Source organism: Oncorhynchus keta, chromosome 16 (assembly GCF_023373465.1).
Source record: "Oncorhynchus keta strain PuntledgeMale-10-30-2019 chromosome 16, Oket_V2, whole genome shotgun sequence".
In the NCBI taxonomy this organism is placed as follows: domain Eukaryota; kingdom Metazoa; phylum Chordata; class Actinopteri; order Salmoniformes; family Salmonidae; genus Oncorhynchus; species Oncorhynchus keta.
Window position 1 is genome coordinate 3,724,700 of NC_068436.1, and position 26,329 is coordinate 3,751,028.

General features: G+C 43.7%; 1 protein-coding gene across 1 annotated transcript; it reads right to left on the reverse strand.

Annotated features, from left to right (window-relative positions):
* Nucleotides 1–549: 549 nt before the first annotated feature.
* Nucleotides 550–25,616, reverse strand: smox (spermine oxidase). Its single transcript, XM_035789106.2, has 7 exons — nt 25,461–25,616; nt 18,423–18,657; nt 17,126–17,352; nt 8,304–8,477; nt 5,508–6,258; nt 2,427–2,587; nt 550–1,115 (listed from the first exon to the last, which is right to left on the reverse strand). The coding sequence occupies exons 2-7, from the start codon at nt 18,628–18,630 to the stop codon at nt 966–968; spliced, it is 1,671 nt and encodes a 556-aa protein (XP_035644999.1). The 5' UTR covers nt 18,631–18,657; nt 25,461–25,616; the 3' UTR covers nt 550–965.
* Nucleotides 25,617–26,329: the final 713 nt, after the last annotated feature.

Genomic DNA, 26,329 nt, shown 5'->3' on the forward strand with positions numbered 1-26,329 from the left:
TCTATGCACACTCACCGTCACCCCAACACACACACAAACACTCACTCACACATAATATGCACATAGATTTATACTGACTCTACACACCCACTCACATGTAAGCTGCTGCTACTCTGGTTGATCTAATATCCTGTTGCCTAGTCACCTTACCCCTATACATATATACCTCCATCACTCCAGTATCCCTGCACATGTAAATATGCTATTGGAACTGAAGCAGTCTTGTTGCATTGCATCCCTCAGATCTAGTTCTGCTAACTGAGCCAATATTGCTTTGCAACGGTAAACACCTGATGTAGCAACAACACGTCATTTCATTTCACACACAAGGAAAGAACAAAACACACATAATAACACATCTGAGAGGCGTGAAGACTTGACTGAGGCTCCACTGCCATCTGCTACCTTGGCACAGTTACACAGTGTGCTTCAGTGTCTTCGCCTATGATTGGTCGAGTTAAGGAACACAGTGTCAGCGTCTGCCAATGTCTGTCCTCGACAGGAACCGTCTGGGACACATTCAAATGGCATTACAATTAAACACGGCCGTTTCTCACATTAATATACAAGTTTATTCATTCTTGCCATCATTTTTTGTTTGTTTTCAATAACATGACATTAAATAAAGAAGGCACTTACAAAAAAAAACTGTTAAATTATAGACGTGTTATTATATATATATATTTTTAAACAACAGATTGATGGACAAGAGATGACAGCACACTTTGCAGCCTTTTTACAGTACATCTCATATAAGTGGTCAAATCTACCACGCTCTCCTTCTCTATATATCTACACTACAGTAAAAACTGTATTCATCATTATCATCATTATAAGTGTTAATGCCCCTACTATGCTTTTACATGCATAACTTAATCTAAAAAATATTAAAATATATAAATCATAAAACACAAGTTGTTTATTTGATTTTTTTTTATCACTAGTCAGTGGTTCATTAGTCGTTTTTACATGTTAGGCTTTGTGGTTTCTTTGTGCAAGTCCTGGTACAGCTCTGTAAGACGAGTGGCCTCTCTCTGTCCCGACAGCAATGCACCATGGGTAGTGGAATAGTATTTCCGGTGGGTGGCTTCCCCGGCGAATAACACCTGTAGAGGCTGAGAGGGTAAAGAGGAGAGGAAGGGCGAGGAGAGAGAGGTTGAAAGAAATGAGAGGATAAAGAGGCATACAGAAGAATACAATAGAGAAGGAGATAGGTGGATAGAGGAGAGGGCAGAGATGGAGAAGAGAGGAGGGGCGAGAGAAAAAGACAAGACCTTAACAAACCAGTGAAAGTCGTCATGACCCAACATATGTTATGCATACCCTATTACTGCCTCCGAGCCATGGGGCTACATTCCAAATGCCCCCCCCCCCCTATACTCTACATAGGGCTATAGTCAAAGGTAGGGCAAAAGTAGTGCACTATATAGGGAATAGTGAGCCATTTAGATGCAGCCATGGGGAGCTCTTTTAGGCTCTGACTATATGAAGAAGGCTGCTTGTGACGATCTGTCACTCTTTTGACGGGAGAGGGATTTCTCGAAAGTGGCCACACACACACAGTAGCCACGCACACACACATATAGACAGAACCACACACACACACACACTAAGATAAGGACACATGCATCAGGTTTCAGGGGCTAAGGTGCTGGCCAAGACCCATGATTCATAATTGATCCAACACTGTGACTGTCACATCCCTTACTGCCTTACTAGGTGGCATAGTGATAACACAGGCACACTGACAAAATGCTACGCGTTCCTTGCGTGGCTGAAAAGAAGCATCACGCCTCCAGAGACTAATGAAAGTAAATACATTCTCATTACGCTTCACACCACTTAGTCACTGGGGAAGGCCTTTCACCCTATAACCCACCGCGGTTGGCACATTGCTCCTTACTTGTCACAGCACCTTAGCTAATCAGAGTCATGTTTCAGTAACTAGAAAACTAACCGAACTTGTTCAATAAAAACGCAATGTTTTGAAACGTCTCGCTACGGTGTGCCCTAATTAACACAACCCAGCTGATACACTACATCCAGTCTGGGTTCAAATACATGCATATTTAAGTACGTGTTATTTAAATACTTATTTTCTGTTGGACTGTTTTCAAATAATGTGGCCAAATTTTTAAGTATTTGCAAATAACTTCCTATAAATATACACAACTATATTTCAAATAGCCCTAGGACCAAACAGACCTGGGTTAAAATGCATGGAATATTTAAATACTTGTATACGTATTTTCAAATACAAGCCAATACTTCCCAAGTGTATTTTCAAATGCATTCCAATATTCAACTACTTCCATTTCGAAAGAAAAAGTCGAAATACTTACTTTGAAATTTCTTTAAAAGTTATTGAAATACCCTAAATAGTATTTGAACCCAAGTCTGCATCCAGATCCAGAAGCAGTTCTTACCGGAGCCTTGGTGCTCTTGGTGTAAGGCAGGGGCATGGCTAGCTTCTCCACGTCACCCCCACTGGAGCCCACCCGGGTGAAGGAGTAGGAGCCACGGATGTAAGGGTTACTGCCCCACGATGAGCGCAGGATCCGCCTCGGCTTAGGAATGTTGGGGTTCCCTGAACGAGAGAAGGAGGAAGAGGGAGGAACAGTGAGGTGGATGGAGAGGATGGTCAGTCCAATATAAACCATTTGGGTGGACACTGAAACATCAACATCCACACACACCAACACACTCTCTCTCTCACACACAGGCACGGGTGCGCACACACACACACACACACACACACACACACACACACACACCTCTTCCGCAGGTGGAAATAAGCCATTGAAAGTTTCCTAAGGTAATGGCGATGCATGGTAAGTGATCCTCTACCCATCTAACATAGGTGATCCTCCAACACATCCAATCCAATCTCCTGTATCGGTACTAATCAGCTACGGTCCCTCTTAGAAGCCAGACACACTCTAGTCCATCTGCAATGAATCTGCTTCGTAGGGGAGTAAACCGAAGTGACCTACATCAGGGGAGTGTGTCAGTGTGTGGGTTTATGAGTCTCCGTGAGGGGGGTTCTCCCTATGGAGGTAAACAACGTGAGGGCAGGCAGCGAGTATCGCTCAGAGCAGAAGACAGGGTTTATGGTTTATTGTGTCCGTTGGCTTGGCTGTATAGGGAGGCGTAACTGTGAAGCCCTAGTGAGGCGTGCGTGTGTGAGTCCAGGAAAGCCTCTGACGTCATCATTAAGTGATGGTAACCGGGTCGGTGACATATGCTAAGCCTAGACTGGACTCTCCAATGATCTGTTTGTCAGCTAACTGGCTTGACCAGAGGATAACTTAGTCCTCGAAGGAGGACAACAGTCACTTACTGTCAGCCACAACACTGAGCTTTGTCCACCCGTGAGATGGGATGCATCCCAAATGGCAACCTATCAACTTCGCTAGCTAGCTAACCGACAACTGTAACGATGTATTTAAGAGACAACAAGTGCTCATTGTGAAAACGCATTTATGTTTTCAATAAACATTGGAGACAAAATATAGATGACATGCTGTCAACAATCAAAGCCAACCCCGTCTGTTTTGCTTCAAAGTAGGGCACGCGTCGGCTTTGCTGCTAAACAACCAACCCCGTCTGTTTTGCTTCATAGTAGGGCACGCGTCGGCTTTGCTGCTAAACAACCAACCCCGTCTGTTTTGCTTCATAGTAGGGCACGCGTCGGCTTTGCTGCTAAACAACCAACCCCGTCTGTTTTGCTTCAAAGTAGGGCACGCGTCGGCTTTGCTGCTAAACAACCAACCCCGTCTGTTTTGCTTCATAGTAGGGCACGCGTCGGCTTTGCTGCTAAACAACCAACCCCGTCTGTTTTGCTTCATAGTAGGGCACGCGTCGGCTTTGCTGCTAAACAACCAACCCCGTCTGTTTTGCTTCAAAGTAGGGCACGCGTCGGCTTTGCTGCTAAACAACCAACCCCGTCTATAGCGTAACAGTGACCCCTGTCAAACGTCTTTAATGTTCATTCCACACACACCTTTATCTAAACTATTTCAACCGTATACCCCTTAACCTATTTTCTCTGTCAATATGAAAAAGACTGAAGCTGTACAGAGCCACAAGGCTAATTTCGATCAATAGTAATTATTTGCTTCACGGTGTAGGGCAGCCCAAAGACAACTGTGTGTGTCCTGTCTACACTATCATTTACAGTGATTTCCAGGGAGTGGGAACCTTAATATGGCCTTAACGTAAGAGAGCAATTTTTCCCGTCTCATGTCGAATCGAACAATTGATTTTCTGTCAGGTTCTCTCTTAAAAAAGACCCATGAGTCTCAACCACAGTTGCCACCATTTTCAATTTGCTGTGTTTCTTTTCGTCACCATTACTCTTAATAGGGGCCTGTTCATGGGTGAAAGACAACTTGATACAGTCGAGCAGCTATGGCAGAGACTCACTCATCTCTTCTGTGAGAATATTGCATGTATGTCTGGGATGCAGAACCACAGGCAACTCCTTTAACAACTTTGTGGGATCAGCATTTCTTCATCCAATCCTTACTACACCTATTAAGATCACAGTGACTAAAACTGACCCTGGGCAAGTTGTTATGGGATGCACATGTATTCATCACCATCACTCTGCCGGACGTCTATGTGTCTCATTCAGCATCAGCCCCCCAAACCCCTCCCCTGGGAAAAGCCATATACCTCAAGGCTCGGATTGATGATGTCACATGATGATCTCATTTCCTGAATTTAATGTATACCTAGAGGCGCACTAGGGCTGAATAAGTGGAATGACTCTTCAATGGGTCACCGTGACTCACTGGGAGCACAGTATTGTTGCACTCATTCAGCCCTCAAGGTTACAGTGTGCTCGTAACAGTGTGTGTGTGTGTGTGTGTGTGTGTGTGTGTGTGTGTGTGTGTGTGTGTGTGTGTGTGTGTGTGTGTGTGTGTGTGTGTGTGTGTGTGTGTGTGTGTGTGTGTGTGTGTGTGTGTGTGTGTGTGTGTGTGTGTGTGTGTGTGTGTGTGTGTGTGTGTGTGTAAAAGTATTCCTTCCCAATACTGATGAGTTGAAGCACAGAGCATGATTCATACTCAGTGAGGGAATGCTGATGATGGCCTATCTCAGTGAGTTATTTAGGTCAGAACTCCTCACTCCATCAAGAACACATGATTTGATCCATAAAAAGAATAATAAAATATTACCTTTATTCAACTAGGCAAGTCAGTTTAATTAAGGACAAATTCATTTTTTCAATGATGGCCTAGGAACAGTGGGTTAACTGCCTTGTTCAGGGGCAGAATGACAGATTGGTACCTTGTCAGCTCGGGGAGACCTTGAGTAGCTGAAATCTAGTTAGTGCTGGACTTGTATAAAAGCTGCGGCTCGATTCAGAAAACTCCCATTGTTACTGTATATCACTCACTCTCACACACAGACACACAGAGTCAACGGACGGACACATGTCAATGTCACAATGACACAAACGCACAGACATGCACACTGACAAACACACAGACATGCACACTGACCTGTGAAGCGTCGCAGCAGCTTGGTACAGGTCTCGGCCACTGTCTCGTCGTCGCAGCGCTCCATGAGCAGTGCCTCCTGGCCACAGATCCAGCCGCTCAGCATGTGGCCGTAGCGCTCGGGCGGGTACAGCACGTCAAATGAGCAGATCTTACGGTACCACAGCTCCTCGGGGTAGACCGGCTGCTCCAGCTGCGCCTCGTCCTCCCACACAAACTGGATGCTGTTGCACTCGGGGCTCCAGAAGGGATCGGCGAACTCCAGGAAAATCTTGTCAGTGGTGCTGATGCCGAGCTTCTCGATGGCGAGGACTTTGTCCTCGGGCAACGAGGGTGAGAAGAGCGCCTCATGGCGGTTCTTGAGGACGCCGAGCGAGGCGGTTACGATTACGTGGTCGGCGGGGAGCGACTCGAGGTCCTCGCACTCTACACTGATGGGGTACGCGTGACCCGGGTTGGGGTTGGGCTCACCATGGCAACGTTGGTCGTCGTTATGGTCGCCGTCGTCGTGCCGATTGTTGTTGTCGCCGTGAGCGATCTCCTCCTGTTGCTGGGCGGAGTAGTTCCAGTGGACGCGGCGGACGGGTTTCCCCAGGTGCATCACGCGGGACGGAATGTCCTGCGCCAAGAGGTCCACGATCTTCATGAAGCCTCCCGGGATGACGTGGTGGGCCCCTGGGATCTCGGTCCACTCACCGAACTCACTCAGCGAGACCTCGTCCATGCTGGGGGACGAGCTCTCACAACTCTCCACCTGAAGGACAACATACAAACAAACAAAGTTAGTTTGACTCAGATCAAATTGAGCTCCTTTATTAGCTGCTCTCACAACTCTCCACCTCTTTCCAATCAATCAATCAATCAGTCAAATGTATTGAAGCTCTTTTTAACCCAGCCTAGGAGCCCAGAGAGCAAGTAGCAGAACAGTGGTTGGAAGAAACCTAAAGAGGAACCAGACGATGGCTGCATCGGATAGAAACACAGACAAACAAGTCTGCTCAATTCTGGTCAAATGTATCTATTTTGTTTCAAGTAGATTTTTTTTCTGTTACTCTTTGATTGGCTAAAACTCCTTATTGAATTGAGGCCAAATTAACCTCCTCTACCAAAGCGCTACTTAATCCTAGTTGAATTGCCTATTTATTGGCCATGACATCTTATCAAACTTTCTTTGGGTTAGAATTTTTTGCTCAAGTCTACAAACCCAATAGTTTGTTTACCTAACTAGAGCCTCAACAACAGAGCCTAACGTTTCCCCTGAGGAAAACTCTTAAATCATGGCCTTAGCTGCCACTAATGGAAACTTTGGACATAAGTGGCACATTATCCCCTACATAGTGCATAGGGTTTTGGTCAATGGTAGTGCACTACATTGGTAATAAGGTGCCATTTGGGATGTAGCCCTAATAATTGAGTGCCGGTGGACCAGGAAACGAACTGAATAAATACACAAACACAATAAGGCTTGCAATAGCTATATTTCCTGAGGTAAATTGTTGTTGTCGTCCTCATCTTTCTCTTTCCTGGATGCCCTGTAGAGTTGGCTCTACGTGTAATAAAGGGCTTCCATTTTGTTGTCCGCTGTGTTTCTATTAGCAAACTGACCTTTAAGTGATCAACACTAATTTGAATCCAATGAGTTATTGGGTATAATTACAAGGAGCAAGGATGGAGTAATAACATTACCAAGCTAAATGAAGCTATTGCTAACATAAACAGGATAATGTAGCTAAAGCTAACATTAGCCAGAGTTTCTGGGAAAGGGGGATACCTACAGTTGTACAACTGAATTCCTTCAGCTGAAATGTGTCTTCTGCATTTAAGGTGCGGGGGGCTGCCATAATCGACATCCACGTCGTCAGCGCCCGGGGGTTAACTCACGCCATTTGCAAACACTGTATATAGACTTCCTATTTTTTCTCCATTGTGTTATTGACTGTATGCTTGTTTACTCCATGTGTAACTCTGTGTTGTTGTTGTGTCGCACTGCTTTGCTTTATCTTGACCAGGTCGCAGTTGTAAATGAGCTTACCTGGTTAAATAAAGGTGAAATAAAAATATATATTTTAAAAAACTGCCTTGTTCAGAGGCAGAACGACAGATTTGTACCTTGTCAGCTCGGGGATTCGATCCAGCAACCTTTCGGTTACTGGCCCAAAGCTGTAACCACTAGGCTACCTGCCGCACCTATTTATGCTTGATTTCCTGACCTGCTTGTTCAGTTGAGTCATAAAGCATGTCATAAACTCTTGTATTGTGTGAGACTTGCGTGAGAGTGCAAGTCTAAACCTAGCAGGAGCATCACATGCGCTACTTCAGTCAATTATCTGCGTATAACGAACTGGCTTGAACCAGAACTGTGCGAGAGGCCATAGAGGTGCACCAATTCTCTCCAGAGATGAGTGATTCAGAATACAGCACTGTTGATTTAATATGGAAAAATAGAAAGAAATGCCCTTTTAAAACGGGTTTACTTGGGACACATAAAGCAATCTTACATACCTAGATGGGAACGTTATTGGATTTGCATAATGTTTGCGTAGTTAATGCATTCCAATCATTAACTAGAGCTCTAGCATCTTTTATAGTCTCTCAGGAGGACCCCCTCCCCCTTACACATTCACACACACAACCCTATCCCTACCCACCCTCCACACACACACACACACACACACACACACACACACACACACACACACACACACACACACACACACACACACACACACACACACACACACACACACACACACACACACACACACACACACACACACACACACACACACACACACACACCTTGAGGTACTGCTGGAGCATGGACAGCTTGAGTCTCTTGGTGCTCTCCGAATCGTCGGGGTCCAGCGTGATCTTCTTGCGCACCACGTCCCTCGTGAACACCCCAACGCTGTTCTGGCTTTCAGCACACACAGGCTTCCCATTCTGGAAAAACTCCTGAGTCAACTCGTATACCTGGGGAGGAGAGAAGAGGGGTAGAGCGGATGGCAAGAGAGGAGAGCAATGTGAGTTTGACGGCCATGGTATAAGCTATAATGAATGTGCAGAGGGTCTGCATCCCAAATGGCACCATTTTCCCTTTATAGTGCACTACTTTTGACCATGACAATTAGGGCACTGGTCAAAAGTAGTGCACTATATAAGGGAATAGGGTGCCATTTGGGACAGAGACAGGGTTTGTCTGGGTACCAGTCTGTTTTCATTCTGGTTCTACACTGGACAACCCAGAGTTTCATTGGTATAGACAGGCAGTATTTTGCTACTACCTTATCCAACAGCCAAGCAATCCAAAATAGCATAGAGTGTTCCTGCTACTGTGGCTATAACAGAGTCTGAAAACATTCATAATCTACTGGGGTGCTTCTAAAACTTTAAAGGGGCCATCTGTAAGGTGATCGCTTTGTTGTTGTTTGAAGCCAAATGTGCCCTTTAAAAGGTGCAGCCAGGTGAGAATGTATGACATCCTTTAACTCCGTGGCATGACTGCATGGGAGGGTGGAACTTAGTACATTATTCAACAACAGATTGTTTTCCATTTTTCCACACTTTCTTCCGAGGCCTGTGACTTCTACAATACAGGATATATAGCAAACATGCATGACAGAACTTCTTCTATCCAAAGCACACACCTCTTTTAGAAGGACCTCTTTTAGAAGGAACTGCCCACTCATTGGACGAAAGGGGGAGCATCATTGTGTGGGAGGTCACACAGTATTATTTCCATTGGTATTTACATGGAATTTACTAGGAAACTATGTTATTTTAATTCATACTTTCTGGTACTTAGTTACAACAATGTAACACAACTGGTAATGAATGACCTGGTACCAAATGGTGCCTGTTTTAAAAACAAACAAGTAATTCATAGATTATTACTGCGGACCATTTCACATGCCATTTCTCAGGAAATACCTGTTATGACGCCAAATGGCACCCTATTCCATATTTAGTGCACTACGTTTGACCCATAGGGCTCTGGTCAAAAGCACTGCAATATGGTTCCATTTGGGATACAGACATTTCTGTGCCGTCAAAAACGGTGCAATCGTGAAGGTGTCTTATCTAATGAAGTGAAACGGTGAGCTGAACAAAGAGGGTGGAGGGAACTGGAGCTGAGCCGTCAGTCACGAGACTGGTGATCGCCCGGGGGGGCCATTCCAAGGGAGTGCCGGGTTACAACAGGTAAACACCACTGACACTGGGAAATAGGAGCTATGGTAGGCGACCGTAAAGTAGCCGAAAGGAGCCTATTCAGTAGCCTGGGGGTTTTCTGCCCATGTATGAGGGTGATGGGGGTAGGCTACATCAGCACAAAAGCAATAATGGCATTGTAATGAATATAAGTGTCGATATGACAGTAGTAATAAAATGCTATTATTGTCAGGTCTTGCTTACATGGTGTGCGTCTCAACGCAATGGCATCAGTTGGAGCATTTGCATAAATGTCACATAAATGTCACATAAACAAGGAAAGCTGGTGAGTGCATTACTGATGTTGTTTTAATGCTCGAGCGTGTGCTCTCTCATATGATGACATTTTGTGACGATAATCGTCCATTGTCACCGGCTTGTTTTATCCGAACGGTGCCGTCCCTTCCTCTCTCCTGTCTCACCGTTTCATTCGGTGGTGGCTCGGGCACCTGCTGGGTGCACACAGTTCTAGCTTTTTGTGTTTTAGGCCTCGGAGGTGTACAGTACGTTCAGGCTGAGGCTCGGCATCAGCAGACGAATCATGAGAGATGTCATGATTCATTTCTCCCCCACCATCTGAGTCGTTTTCATTCTGAGTTTGTAGCAACGCTAATGCAACATGTGCATCCGCTCGTCTTGATCGTCTTGGCATTGTAAATTACGCATTCTCTCACCATGTACTCAAAGTAGACCGATAAGGCTGCTTGGATTCGTTTGCTTCCCCTCGCTCAACTCACCCATTCTCCCGCATCCTATTTCCAAAATGTATTTAATTTGTTGTTAGGGTAGCCTAGTGGTTAGAGCGTTGGACTAATAACCGGAAGGTTGCAAGTTCAAACCCCCGAGCTGACAAGGTACAAATCTGTCGTTCTGCCCCTGAACAGGCAGTTAACCCACTGTTCCTAGGCTGTCATTGAAAATAAGAATTTGTTCTTAACTGACTTGCCTGATAAAATAAATAAATAAATAAAAAATATATGTTATATGGAAATTAGTTTTGGTATACTTTAGTTTCGAGGCAATTTACGGGGTAATTATCAACTGGGCACCGCACCTTCAACTGTTGGGAGGAGTGGCCCAGGCCCTACTGTCGGGAGAAGGAGGGGCAACGGGGAAGAACATAAAAATAAATTAAATGCCCTCCTAAAACTGGTTATAAATCCAGTTACAGTGCCTTGCAAAAGTACTCATCCCCCTTGGTGTTTTTCCTATTTTGTTGCATTACAACCTGCCATTTAAAATGGATTTTGATTTCATGTAATGGAGATACACAAAATAGTCCAAATTGGTGAAGGGTGCATGCATATGTATTCACCCCCTTTGCTATGAAGCTCCTAAATAAGATCTGGTGCTGTCACGCCCTGACCTTAGAGAGCCCTTTTGTTCTCTATTTTGGTTAGGTCAGGGTGTGACTAGGGTGGGCAAACTATGTTTTCTATTTCTTTGTTGGCCGAGTATGGTTCCCAATCAGAGGCAGCTGTCTATCGTTGTCTCTGATTGGGGATCATACTTAGGCAGCTTTTACCCACCTGTAGTTTATGGGATCTTGTTTTGGTACTGTGCTGTTTAGCCCTACTAAACTTTACGTTTCGTTTGTATTTATTGTTTTTTTTCGGTGTTCATTGACTAAAGTAAGATGTACACCTACCACGCTGCATCTTTGTCCGATCCTTCCGTCAACAAGCGTAACAGGTGCAACCAATTACCTTCATCACATAATTAGTTAAATAAAGTCCACCTGTGTGCAATCTAAGTTTCACATGATCTCAGTATACAGTGGGGCAAAAAAGTATTTAGTCAGCCACCAATTGTGCAAGTTCTTCCATTTAAAAAGATGAGAGAGGCCTGTAATTTTCATCATAGGTACACTTCAACTATGACAGACAAAATGAGAAAAGAAAATCCAGAAAATCACATTGTAGGATTTTTTATTAATTTTTAATTAATTAATACATTTATTTGCAAATTATGGTGGAAAATAAGTATTTGGTAGATAACAAAAGTTTCTCAATACTTTGTTATATACCCTTTGTTGGCAATGACAGAGGTCAAACATTTTCTGTAAGTCTTCACAAGGTTTTCACACACTGTTGCTGGTATTTTGGCCCATTCCTCAGTCCTCAGCAGTCCAATCCCTATACCTTTCGCAGAATATCAGTCTGTCCCTGATGTTTTCCCTGGAGAGAAGTGGCTTCTTTGCGGCCCTACTTGACACCAGGCCATCCTCCAAAAGTTTTTGCCGCACTGTGCGTGCAGATGCACTCACACCTAACTGCTGCCATTCCTGAGCAAGCTCTGTACGTACTGGTGGTGCCCCGATCCCACAGCTGAATCAACTTTAGGAGACGGTCCTGGCGCTTGCTGGACTTTCTTGGGCGCCCTGAAGCCTACTTCACAACAATTGAACCACTCTCCTTGAAGTTCTTGATGATCCGATAAATGGTTGATTTAGGTCCAATCTTACTGGCAGCAATATCCTTGCCTGTGAAGCCCTTTTTGTGCAAAACAATGATGATGGCACGTGTTTCCTTGCAGGTAACTAAGGAAGAACAATGATTCCAAGCACCACCCTCCTTTTGAAGCTTCCAGTCTGTTATTCAAACTCAATCAGCATGATAGAGTGATCTCCTGCCTTGTCCTCGTCAACACTCACACCTGTGTTAACGAGAGAATCACTGAGATGATGTCAGCTGGTCCTTTTGTGGCAGGGCTGAAATGCAGTGTAATTATTTGGGGGGGATTCAGTTCATTTGCATGGCAAATAGGGACTTTGCAATTAATTGCTCATAACTCTTCACAACAATATAGAGTATATGCAAATTGCCATCATACAAACGGAGGCAGCAGACTTTGTGAAAATATATATTTGTGTCATTCTCAAAACTTTTGGCCATGACTGTACACACCTGTTCTGAAAGGCCCCAGAGTCTGCAACACAATTAAGCAATGGGCACCACCAAGCAAGTGGCACCATGAAGACCCAGGAGCTCTCCAAACAGGGCAGGGACAAAGTTGTGGAAAAGTACAGATCAGGGTTGAGTTATAAAAAACTTCAGAAACTTTGAACATCAAGGAGCACCATTAAATCCATTATTTAAAAAATGGAAAGAATATGGCACCACAACAAACCTGCCAAGTGAGGGCCACCCACCAAAACTCACAGATCAGGCAAGGAGGGCATTAATCAGAGAGGCAATGATAACCCTGAAGGAGCTGCAAAGCTCCACAGCGGAGATTGGAGTATCTGTCCATAGGACCACTTTAAGCCATACACTCCACAGAGCATAGTTTACGGAAGAGTGGCAAGAAAAAAGCCATTTCTTATAGAACAAAATAAGCAAACACGTTTGGAGTTCGCCAAAAGGCATGTGGGCGACTCCCCAAACATATGGAAGAAGATACTCTGGTCAGATGAGACTAAAATTGAGTTTTTTGGCCATCAAGGAAAATGCTGTCTGGCGCAAACCCAACACGTCTCATCACCCCGAGAACACCATCCCACAGTGAAGCATAGTTGTGGCAGCATCATGCTGTGGGGATGTTTTTCATTGGCAGGGACTGGGAAACTGGTCAGAATTGAAGGAACGATGGATGGCGCTAAATATTTTAGAATTTTTTGTATTTTAGTATTTCTTATTATTATTTCTTGTTTGTTACACACAAAAAAATATTTTGCATCTTCAAAGTGGTAGGCGTGTTGTGTAAATCAAATGATATACAAACCCCCCAAAAATCAATTTTAATTCCAGGTTGTAAGGCAACAAAATAGGAAAAATGTCATGGGGGTGAATACTTTCGCAAACCACTATGTTAGTGGTATTAAGATTCTAACAACGACAGTGTGTTATATAGACTTATTTAGGAAAAGTCAAGGAAGGAGGGGGACATGACTTAAAAAATGTCAGATTAGCAGATTTTTTTTAAATTCATGAGCAGTTCAAATGACTGCTTTAGCTGTCCTAGAGTGAAGTTCACATTCTTTTTCCATGGAATCAGAATGTTTATGTTTACCATTGCTGCACTAAGTTACATTTTAACCACAAAGGTCATATGATAATGACATGGTATTCGATTGCATAACCTTATCATCTTGTCTTACCTCCCTGGTGGAACGTTTTGCATACAAAGACCAGGTGTGTGTTCATTAGGCACCAAACGGAAGAAAACACTGAAACAGGGTGGGTCAACCGGAAAACATTTCCGTTGCGTGCCCTAATGAACTCGACCCAGGATGCACCACACCTTTGTTGACAATATAAAATAGCCTCCGGTTGAAATGGGATCCTCAAGAAACACGTTTTCAAAGACAAATAATTGTTAAGCTATCTCTTGTCCATTGCCTCACACTCACAAAACATTAGATCTAAACAGACAGGATTTCTATGTACCTAAAATCCTGATGTGAAACAAAACAACCAAGTCAGCTTTGGAATGCTAATCCTACTGCTTAGTTAATTATGCTGCTTTCCAGACAGAGGCACGGTGGCGATTAGCGCTTAGCGCAGTTGTAATGATACATGGGAAGGGATAAGTGTTTAGTGCTCCTGTAATGATGCACGGTGGGGGTTAGCCTAATGCATACCGTAGCTCTGCTGTGTTGATGCTGCTGCTACACTGCAAAGTGATTGGCATCTTGGAAATGGATTATACAAGGGATTACAGCATAGAGGTATGCAGACTGACACACATGAAATCAGGATAAAAGCATTATTCACACTGTATGTTGCAGCTCCCTAATTATTACCAAAGATGGTTTAGTATGAAGATACACTACCGGTCAAAAGTTTTAGAACACCTACTCATTCAAGAGTTTTTCTTTATTTTTTACTATTTTATACATTGTAGAATAATAATGAAGACATCAAAACTACTAAATAACACATATGGAATAATGTAGGAACCAAAAAAAAGTGTTAAACAAATCAAATTATATTTTATATTTGAAATTCTTCAAATAGCCACCCTTTGCCTTGATGACAGCTTTGCACACTCTTGGCATTCTCTCAACCAGCTTCACTTGGAATGCTTTTCCCACAGTCTTGAAGGAGTTCCCACATATGCTGAGCAGTTGTTGGCTCCTTTTCCTTCATTCCGCGGTCCGACTCATCCAAAACTATCTCAATTTGGTTCAGGTTGGGGGATTGTGGAGGCCAGGTCATCTGATGCAGCACTCCGTCACTCACCTTCTTGGTAAAATAGCCCTTAAAGAGCCTGGAGGGGTGTTGGGTCATTGTCCTGTTGAAAAACAAATGAGTCCCACTAAGCCCAGACCAGATGGGATGGCGTATCACCAGAATCACTTGAATCCTAAATTAATCACAGACAGTGTCACCAGCAAAGCACCCCCACACCATAACACCTCCTCCTCCATGCTTTATGGTGGGAAATACACATGCAGAGATTATCCGTTTACCCACACAGCGTCTCACAAAGACACACCGGTGGGCACCAAAAATATACAATTTGGACTCCAGATCAAAGGACAAAATTCCACTGATCCATTGCTAATGTTTCTTGGCCCAAGCAAATCTCTTCTTATAATTGGTGTCCTTTAGTAGTGGTTTCTTTGCAACAGTCTCCTCTGAACAGTTGATGTTGGGGCGGCAGGGTAGCCTAGTGGTTAGAGTGTTGGACTAGTAACCGGAAGGTTGCGAGTTCAAACCCCCGAGCTGACAAGGTACAAATCTGTTGTTCTGCCCCTGAACAGGCAGTTCTCAGGCTGTCATTGAAAATAAGAATTTGTTCTTAACTGACTTGCCTGGTTAAATAAAGGTAAAATAAATAAAAAAATGTTGAGATGTGTCTGTTTGTTACCTGTATTTATTTGGCCTGTAATTTCTGAGGCTGGTAGCTCTAATGAACTTCTGCAACAGAGGTAACTCTGGGTCTTCCATTCCTGTTGTGGTCCTCATGAGAGCCAGTTTCATCATAGCGCTTGATGGTTTTTGCAACTGCACTTGAAGAAACCGTCAAAGTTCTTGGAAGTTTTCAGGATTGATTGACCTTCATGTCTTAAAGTAATGATGGACTGTCGTTTCTCTTTGCTTATTTGAGCTGTTCTTGCCATAATAAGGACTTGGTCTTTTACCAAATAGGGCTATATTCTGTATACCTCCTTACTTTGTCACAACACAACTGATTGGCTCAAACGCATTAAGAAGGAAATAAATTCCAGAAATGTACTTTTAAGAAGGCAATTGAAATGCATTCCAGGTGACAACCTCATGAAGCTGGTTGAAAGAATGCCAAGAGTGTGCAAAGCAGTCATCAAGGCAAAGGGTGGCTATTTGGAGAATCTCAAATATACTACATGATTCCATATGTGTTATGTCATAGTTTTGATGTATTCCCTATTATTCTACAATGTTGAAAATTGTTTAAAAAAATAAATAAATAAAGAAATATCCTTGAATGAGTAGGTGTTCGAAAACTTTTGACCGGTAGTGTATGTAGAAACTGCTTCTCCAATAGAAGCCTTCAATCACGCTTGTAGGCGATGTTATGGAGACTTTGGCTAGCTAAGCTCATGCGCAGAAACACGTTATCGGGTCTAACGGTCGTCTCCAGCCAAACTCTGCATGTGCAGGCCGTCAAATCAAAGGCACTCCTTTGATATAAAGTCGTTTTTGACTAATTCAAACATGTCCGTTTGTCACGAGGTTGTAGTAAGAACATGTTCAACTACTTCAGACATTGGCTCAAATCTAGGTTCTGCCTTTAGATTTCGAGAAAATTAACACTACAGAAGCATTTTTCCCTTCTCTCATTAACTTCTCAAACCCCAAACCCTGGTATGCCGAGTGCTTCGTAAGCGTTCTCGGACGTCTCGCAATGTTGCGCCTCTGGGTTTAGAAATTCTGTTATTACTGTGTCCTTCTTAAAGGAATGGGTGCTGCTGTGGAGAATGCTGTGTTATTAAGGTGGATAATAGAGAAGGTTCTTCTGTGTTCAAGTGCCTTGAAATAGTTCCAGTTCCGTAAGCGTTGCGAACAAGTCGCCACAAGCTTGATATACACCTCTTTCTGGCCCACTCAATGTTAATCCTTTAAAAGTTGACTTTGGTATTTGTGTTCTTTATTGGTAACTTTGCTGCTTGCAACACTTATGGAACATAACTATTGTGAGAATTACTCAGGGACATAGAGAAAGGGAAGTGTGTAGAAAGCGTACCCCTTTCCTCTGCACAGTGTCGATTTACTCTGAACAGAAGGGTAGTGGGGGGAAGCCAATGTTTGCGAGAATGTACTATACACACCTGTGCTATACACACCTGTGCATACGTGCCACTGTCTATGTACAGTATCTAAATTCAGTCATGGGTGGCTCCCTGTGCACACATCAGTGGTAATCTGGACACACACACACACACACACCTCTGGACACACACCTCCCACACACCTCTCTCCCCTCACCTCATTGTAGAGGTCACTGAACTCCTCGACCAGGTCCTTGGGGATCCTGGTACCGCTGTTGGTCTGGTAGTGGGCCACGCCGTTCTTGGTGTACAGGCTGATGCGGCCCACGCTGCGCTCGCCGTCCGTGGTGTGCTCCAGCAGCCCGTTGTCCTCCGCCAGGTGGTACACCGGGTTCCCGTTAGCGCCATGGATCCAGGTGGCTCCGAGCTCCAAAGTCGTTTGTCCTGGAATAGGATGGAGGAGGAGAAGATGAAGAAGAATGTAGTCCTCACTGTAGCTCAGTTGGCGCTTGCAATGCTAGGATAGTGGGTTCGATTTTTGGGATAAAAGCATCTGCTGAATGGCATATAAATACGTAATACACTTAGTGTACACTTAGTGTCCCAATATGAAGTAATGTTTTGGCCATGCAAGTAGTGAGGATATTGGGACAGGCTAAGGCTCCGTTCAAAAGTAGTGCAATATATAGGGAATAATGTGTCATATCAGATGCACCTTTGGGGTCACACTTACAAACTTTGTTTACCCACCCCAAGCACTTGATTGTTTGTGTCAGTTTATTTGGGAATAAGTTGAATGGAATGGAACTTGAATTCAATGAAATAAGCAGAGAAATGGGAACAGGAAGTTGTTTTAATTGAATGGACGTGAAGGGAACTACAGTTCGAGGGCGTCAATTCAAAGAATGTGACTGCAGCCTACTGGACATTTTGAGGATGCTACAACCACCTACTCGAGAGATACTTGTTATTGAAAGGGCTTCATAGAGAATGAGGAATAGGGATAAATAAATACTTTTTTAAATATTGAATTGAAGCCATGTGTGGCAATGGGAGTAATCGAACTTGTTCAGCTCAAAGGGGATTTTGCAGGACTAACCACACATCCATCCGAGAGACAAATTCCCCAATCACATTTTGAATTGAGAAAGCTTAATTGGGCTTTGCAAAGCACACATTCTGATCCAGTGTTATTTTAGGAAGGCTTTTAGCATTAGCACTGATAGCGTAGCCCCATAGAGAATAGAGGGGGGGGCACCTTTTGACAGCTAGATGTGAGTGCAGGGGAAACAACCTGATGATTACACACTCACACAGACATGTCGAATGTCTCAGTGAGTGAGGTTCGGAGCTTTCAGCTTACAGAAAATGTTAACTATTTAAGAAACAAACACCCATAGAGTCATAACCCATGACATTCCAGGGTCTGGTTTAGCGTCGTTTCCTCCATGTATTGTTTCTTACTCGCGCTTCGTGTGTTTGTAGTGTATAAAGTTCACAGCATCATTTCTTACCGTGCTGAATGCTTTGAACTCTCCCTCCGACGCGGTCTGACGCCTCTAGGACTGTGACATCCGTGAAGCCGCTTTCCAGGAGGCTTTTGGTAGCTGCGAGACCGGCCAAGCCCGCGCCGATCACTACTATTCGAGGCTGTCGACGAGTGCGTAGGTCTCTACTAAGGGGGTCATCAGTGCTGTCTGAAGATATTTCACAACTTTGCATGCCGTCCAAGCTCCTCTTCTAGGGGGTCTGAGGGGGAAACAGAAACAGAGAAACAAAACATTAGTTAAAAACAAGTCAATCCGTGTGTGGTCCAGTGGTATAAAGCGCTGACTTTGGAACCCATGCAGCCGCCAGCACAGGATCAAATCTGACTCCTTGCTCTCTCATTCTTCCTCACTCTCCTGTCTAATAAACATGAATGGAACTACACACAAAAAAACAAAGCAAGTCAATTTCCCTCAGGCAAGATGAGGACAGAAAGTATCTTTACACACAGGGGGAGATAGCATCAGTGGGTACTCAATTTTGAGTGTTCTCAGTTCAAAGTAAAGTCCTTGTACACAGTATTGTACACAGTACTGTACACAAACCCTCTTTCAGATCAAATACCCGTTATGACATCAAATCTATTCCGGAAATAGAATTTCATCGCGCTTTCCTGAGTATGCGTACTTTGAGTGTGAAAGGGGAACGGGTTCATCGTGTTATTAAAACAGTCGCTATTTCAAAAAGTGGTATAATGGCCCTACCACAAGCCCCCGAGGTGCCTTATTGATTTTATAAACTGGTAACGTAATTATAACAGTAAAAATAAAGGTTTTGTCATACCCATTTTTTGTACCTTTATTTAAGTAGGCAAGTCAGTTTAAGAACAAATTCTTATTTACAATGACGGCTGTCAGCCAATCAGCATCCAGGGCTCGACCACTCAGTTTATAATAACATATAGACAACTGTGTCTGAGGAAACAAATGCAAAAGGGAGCATATTTAAAGCGCATCTCCCTGATCCCATTATACTAATCTAATGTAGTCTCAAAACAAAACACTAAGCAACACCAAATGAAGGAGACTCATGCGGGTCCTTGATTGATTGTTTGGGGCGACGGCATCGCAGGGTTGAAATGTTGAGGTGAAAATATGTTTTATTTAATTATTTTCTCACAGACTTCCTTCCACCGCTCTCACTGAAGTAGCGTGTGTGTGCGCAAGTGAGCTGAAGTGCTGTACCACGGGGTTTGCCAAATGGAAAATAGGCACATTTGACAGAAAGCAGGCAGTGGAAGAAAGAACACAGGAGAAGAGAGAGAAAGAAAGAGAGGGAGAAGGTAAGAAAAAAAATAGGAAAAGCAAGAGAGACGAAAGAGAAAAAGTACGTCTGTTTGTGAAAGATGAAGAGGGGATGGAAGGATAAAGGAAGAAAATGCATTAGGAAGCAGACTAAACAGAGCAGTAACGTGTTCCATTATCCTCGTTTTTCATCCCTGAGCGCACCCCCCCCACCCCTCCTCTTCCTCGGAGAGGTGAGACCATATGCTACCTCCAGTTCCTACATGTGACGCACTCCACTCCCCTCTTCCCCACAAAACCTCCCCGCTCTGTCACCACGGCAACGCTGCTGCACATGGCAATGCTGCGGTACCATACTGAGAAACCGTCTCGCACACACAAGAAAAAGGCGAACCAGGGCCACGCGGTCAAACCGGTTCAGTGAATCCATTACCGTCTATTTAGAACTGCAGCTGCGTCTGGGGTATGCTGCTCATCTGAGCTTCCTAAAGGTTTGCTGTCTACTGTTTCAGGTGACACCATTTTGGTACACAAAGTGCAAGAGGACGGAGCCAAAACAAACCAATTTGAGTACACTTACTACCACCCAGACCAAAATGTGGATTATAAACTGGGTGGTTTCATCCCTGAATGCTGATTGGTTGAAAGACGTGGTATGTCAGACCGTATACAACGGGTATGACAAAACTTTTTTTTTTACTGCTCTAACGTTGGTAACCAGTTTATAATAGCAATAAAGCACATCGCGTGTTTGTGGCATATTGCCAATATACCACGGCTAATGGCTTTATCCAGGCACTCCGCGTTGCCATGGTATAATGGCCATATACCACACCCCCTCGGTCCTTATTGCTTAATTATATCACATGCTGTTTAGAGACTATGGGAACTAACTCTCTTCACACTATGTACCGTGGGAAAGAGGTCTCTTCGAAACTGGTTTCAAACTAGTTGTGTTTCATAGGCTTGAATACAGTACACAGTGGCTGTGTTTACACAGGCAGCCCAGTTCTGATCTTTTTTTCACTAATTGGTCTTTGACTAATCAGATCAGCTCTGAAAAGATCTGCTGTAAAAAAGATCTGATGGGATTGGTCAAAAGACCAATTAGTGGGAAAAAGATAAGAATTGGGCTGCCTGTGTAAATGCAGCCTAAATAGCTCAGGAATGTTAGACACTGAAAGTTCAGGCACCAACTGCAGTGAGGATCATATTGAAAATACTGTACAGACTATGGGAACCAATATAGTTCACAGTATATTGCAGAGAGGTTAGATACATTTCAAGCACAAACATCAGTGATTGCAACACTTGGAAGTTCAGAACCTTCTTCCCAGCTGTGTTCACCTTTGACCTCACAGCGGTCTTCATCACAAGACTAAGAGTGTTGAATAGTGGGAAAGGGTTCCATTTTGGATGCATCCTCTTTCTGCATCCGTTTCATAGCCCTCAATGGTCAAAAGCAGTACAATTCTCTGTCTGCATCTATTTCTTCACATCCATTATGTCGGTGATGCCTTGACTGGAATATTCACACGATCCTGAAAAGTCCTAATCATACCTCAGTAAACTATCAACAAAAGTTGTGGTATTCGTCACAGATGCCGAACGTCTAACATTAAAAAGACATAATCCGGTGAAATGACTTATTATTTCAGAATGGAATCCCATTTGAAATAGAAATGACGGTTTGTACGTATATAGACCGTGTTTATTGCCTGATTTTATCCAGCGAACAGGACCAGCGTTGTGGACTGAATACCCAGGGACCTAGTCATACACAGTGGTACACTAACAAGGCCACTACACATTCTCCAAATTAATACGATTCTAGGAACAGAGGAATAGCCTTGTGGCCTTGAGGGATAGAACTGAACAGCAACGGGGAGGAAACCCTCATCAGCAAGAATAGAGTGGCTACACACACATACTGTAACATCCCCCTCTTTGAGCAGGCAAAACTAGCTAGCTAAGTGAATCTCTCTCTCCCCCTCTCTCCTTCCCTCTCTCCCCCCTACCCTCCCTTCCCATTTTGGCATAAATTAATTGTCTTTCTCTCTCTTTTTTGTCAACTACTCACCACATTGTATGCACTGCAGTGCTAGCTAGATGTAGCTCATGCTTTCAGTAGTAGATTAATTATTTGATCCTTTGATTGGGTGGACATGTCAGTTCATGCTGCAAGAGCTCTGATAGGTTGGATGACGTCCTCCGGAAGTTGTCATAAATACTGTTTAAGTCTATTGGAGAGGGTGAAAACCATGAGCCTCATAGGTTTTGTATTGAATTTAATGTACCCAGAGGAGGACGGAAGCTAGCTGTCCTCCGGCTACACCATGGTGCTACCCTACAGAGTGCTGTTGAGCCTACTGTAGACCTTCATTGCAAAACAGTGTTTTAATAAATTACTTGGCGACGTGTTTAGTTTAGTTTTATCTAAAAAGGATAACGTTTTAAATGTTTCACTATTTTTTATTTTATGAATTCACTGAGGAGGATGGTCCTCCCTTCCTCCTCTGAGGAGCCTCCACTGGTGCATACACACAATCACTCACTCACACACACACACACACAGCAATAATACTCTCGATAATGACGATCCTAATTATGACAACATTCATCCATTTCTTTGGGCTAATAGGCATCCCCGGGTCACCTCACAACTGAAACGATGGTGGAGTTAAGAGTCCGCTGGCTAAGTGCCTGCGGGCTGAGGAAAAATTCAAATGTATTTTTACTGCTCATGATTTGGTATTTTTCAATCCTTCCTTCTGTCACATATTAACCTATATATATTAATAATCATTTATGGGTGTGTACAGAGCTTTAGAGGTGAAATGTTAACACACACCAACACACACACTTATGCTTTTCCTATTTGTGGAGCTTGTTTCATGGGCGAAAAGAAAGAAAACTAAAGTTGTTTTAATGTAATTGAATTAAGAGGTAATGGGGGATGAATTGGACCTCTTGCTAAGTTCAGGCAGACACATGTAAGATAAGCCACGAGCACACTGTGCACACCGCGGGCCTCCGTGAGGACACACAGCGGGGTGTGATGTCAGCACATCTTTTTTGTAGGTCACCGAGACATTTCCTGTTGAAGGACCCACAGTGGAGCTCGCTCACGGAGCCCATGGGGCCCACAGCAGAGCAGCACCAACAGTTACAGAAAAACAGCTCGGGAAGAGTTTGTATCTTTTTTTGTTATTAGTGTTCCAAGGCAGAGTCCTCAATCGGATGCTTCTCATCAAGTGAGAGGAAATCCAGGGAAAAAAAGATCAAGCAAACACGTTTCCCTGTTGTTCCTTCCCCATCCCCACAACACAAGGTGACACATCTAAACCGGGAAAAATAGCCCTTCTCATCCGTAAGACCACAGTCACTCTATGGAGGCATGTAGCCCAGTGGTTAAGAGTGTTGGGCCAGCGCCGTGGACGTTAAAGGCAGCACCCCGCGCACCTCTCTGAGTCAGAGGGGTTGGGTTAAATATGGAAGACACATTTCGGTTGAACGCATTCAGTGTGCAACTGACTAGGTATCCCCTTTCCCAGAGGCTAGAAGGGCCTGTAACTATGTAATAAATGGGACATAGAGGGTTCCAAATAGTGCACTACTTAGGGGCCCTGGTCAAAAGTAGTGCACTGTATTGGAAATTGGGTGCCATTTGGGACAAACTGTTTGTGGGCCCTGGATTCCTTCAGGGATTCTGCATATACAGTAAAGCTGCCTAGTACTATTATAGTAATACTATGGTTTTACTACAAAACAGCAATAAGATTTGCAGAGAAAGGATCACAGAATGTTTTCCAGGTCACATACACTCTCTGTCACACACACACACACACACACACACACACACACACACACACACACACACACACACACACACACACACACACACACACACACACACACACACACACACACACACACACACACACACACACACACACACACACACCTCTCTCTCCCTCCTCGGACCAAGACATAGAGTCGCTGTGATTCCGTTATCCCTGGATGGTTAACGCACTCGCCACATGTCACCACCTCTCTCTCCCCAGTCATGCCGCAGAATGCAGATTAATGGGAACTCTACAGCGTTTGACCTAGAGACGAGTAACCTAGCCTACATTTGACTGACATTGCTCGAGGTTGCTCTTTCCAAGGGCAGGCCAGGGCATAAAAAGGGACTGTAAGGTTAAAAAGAAGTCTGCCTGTCATTTGTTGAGTTGTACGGCCACCCCCTCCCTTTTCCTTCCAAATACCGGCCTTCCTAAAACACACACACCCTTCCTCTATCCAACTCCTCACAGTCCACTCCACAGCTGCTTTCATGCCATATCCGACAACCCTGGAACATCTCTGGTCTGGATCAAACCCCTAGAGCGCACTGCAGTGCTTGCTAGTGTGGCAACACGACGTCTCACTTCCTCAAGACCGCAAACATCAAAAAGGACAAGAGTGCTCTAGTCTTGGGATGCCCCGGGCCCCGTACCAGACAGGCCCCAGAAATTCCACACCTCTCTCCCAGCTCCGGTGTTCCAGAGCGGGGACGCTAGGGCTAGGGGAGGGCCTCTGGCTGGCAGTGCTCGAACTGATGCTTGGGTGTCATCCATTCGGGAGGCGTATAAACAGGAGTGCGGTGCCCCTAGGACTAGAGTGGTAATGCCAAAGGTAAGCCGCAGTTCAAAGGGTACCGCCCCGCAAGGGGAACTGGTTGGAATGCGGTCAGGTGGTGCACAATGGACAGTAGTGCCTTTTGAAAACAAAGAGCGGTGATTCTGAATGGTGAAGATATGTGGATACCACCTGACAGCATTGAGTCCAGACAGATCATATTCTTTACTTTACATAACGATAAACCTTGACTTATTTTGTAGAACAAGGGCATTACACCTTCAGGCAATGTACATATGCTGGTAATTATTCATGCATAAACTAGTGGAATTTCGCAAGAACAGCTGGAATGATTTCTTCCCCCATATATTTTCTTATTCATTGGGTTACAGATAAGGGACTGGGATTGAATCAAATCAAAATAACATTGTAAAACAAGTTAATTGAATAAAATGATTTTCCATCCCATTCATATTCTATTCATGTAATATGAAATAAAGAGAGGGATGAATGAATACAGGCAAGATAGAGACTGAAAGAGGGAGAAAATGCCATTGAAGTTCTCAAGTTTATTTTGCTGACCACAGAGAAAGTAGCGTTGAGTTCCAGACAGGCTACGCACGGCTGTGTGTGTATCTCATCCTCTGCCACGTAATAGTCAAAGTAGCAACACAGACCACCAGACCACAGTTCGAAACAAAGAAGAGCGACTAGTTCGTCTTCTGTGAGCTATCCTGATTCAATGGGGAGAAATATCTAGTCAAAACGGAATAGAAAATACACCAGAATACACATTTTACACAGAATTAAACTTAGGCTATAGCAATAATGTTTTGAACATCCAACAGCATCATTTTACAAAGCGATGTAAACAATCGAATTAGGATCATTTGCTTTATATTGTATTGGTTACCTATTTTTTGTAGCCTAATACGGCACATAATTCAACACTAGGCATAAATACACTTGCCTACAACAAGTACACACCGTACCCTACTGTGACAGCTGCAGCTCAGCTGTTTACTTCTTTGCTATCCACAATGTTGATGAATATTATAACCATGACTGGACTGCGACGAATGGCGTTTTATATGTTTTACCTTCTAGGAAACAAGCTTGATTTCAGGAGGCGCTCATTACCTGACTCCGTTAGTCTTCAGTTTTAAACGTGAGAATTCTCCTCTTCTCCTTTGTGTTTTCCTCGTACCCGGCTCCGCTTTGTATTTATATGTGCCTTGAAACCAGAAGCAGCCAGTTCCCGGTTGCCGCTGCCTCCCCGCTTAAAGGAGCAGTACAATCAAAAACTTGTACTGAAATTGGGGAAATTATGAAAATGCACTTTTAGTTTAAGAGCTTTTGGAAATAAAAAAACGCCTAGAATTTCAGTCTGTTCAGGTGTGAGTTTTGGTCCTTGCTAATCAGTATCCTTGGGACTTCCCTTCCCCAATTGAAGTTGACATTAACAATGGTTACTGTAAGGGTTAAGATTAGGGTTGGGTAAGGGTTATGGTTAAGGTGTGGGTTAAGGTTAAGGTTAAGGTTAGGATCCAGAATAGCACTGATCATGTTTTTTTTGCCTAGACCATGACATCACAATCTGATTATTCTAACCAATCACCAGTCATCTTTTATTTGCATAATATGTATCCCATTTGAAGTGGTATGAGGGTATGCTCTAGTCTAGACAATCCTGTCCACCAATCAGGGTTGTGTATGTAAATATATTTGCAACTGTATTTTTTATTCTTGTTTGTTTAACATTTATTTAACTAGGCAAGTCAGTTAAGAAAAACGTCTTATTTACAATGACGGCCTAGGAACAGTGGGTTAACTGCCTTGTTCAGGGTCAGAACGACAGATTTTTACCTTGTCAGCTCGGGATTCAATCTTGCAACCTTTCGGTTACTGGCCCACGCCAAAACAGCCACACGATCAGACTGAGCATTTCAACGGAAATTTAAATATATTTTGAGTTATTTTCATTCAAATGAACACACACTGTGATTTAT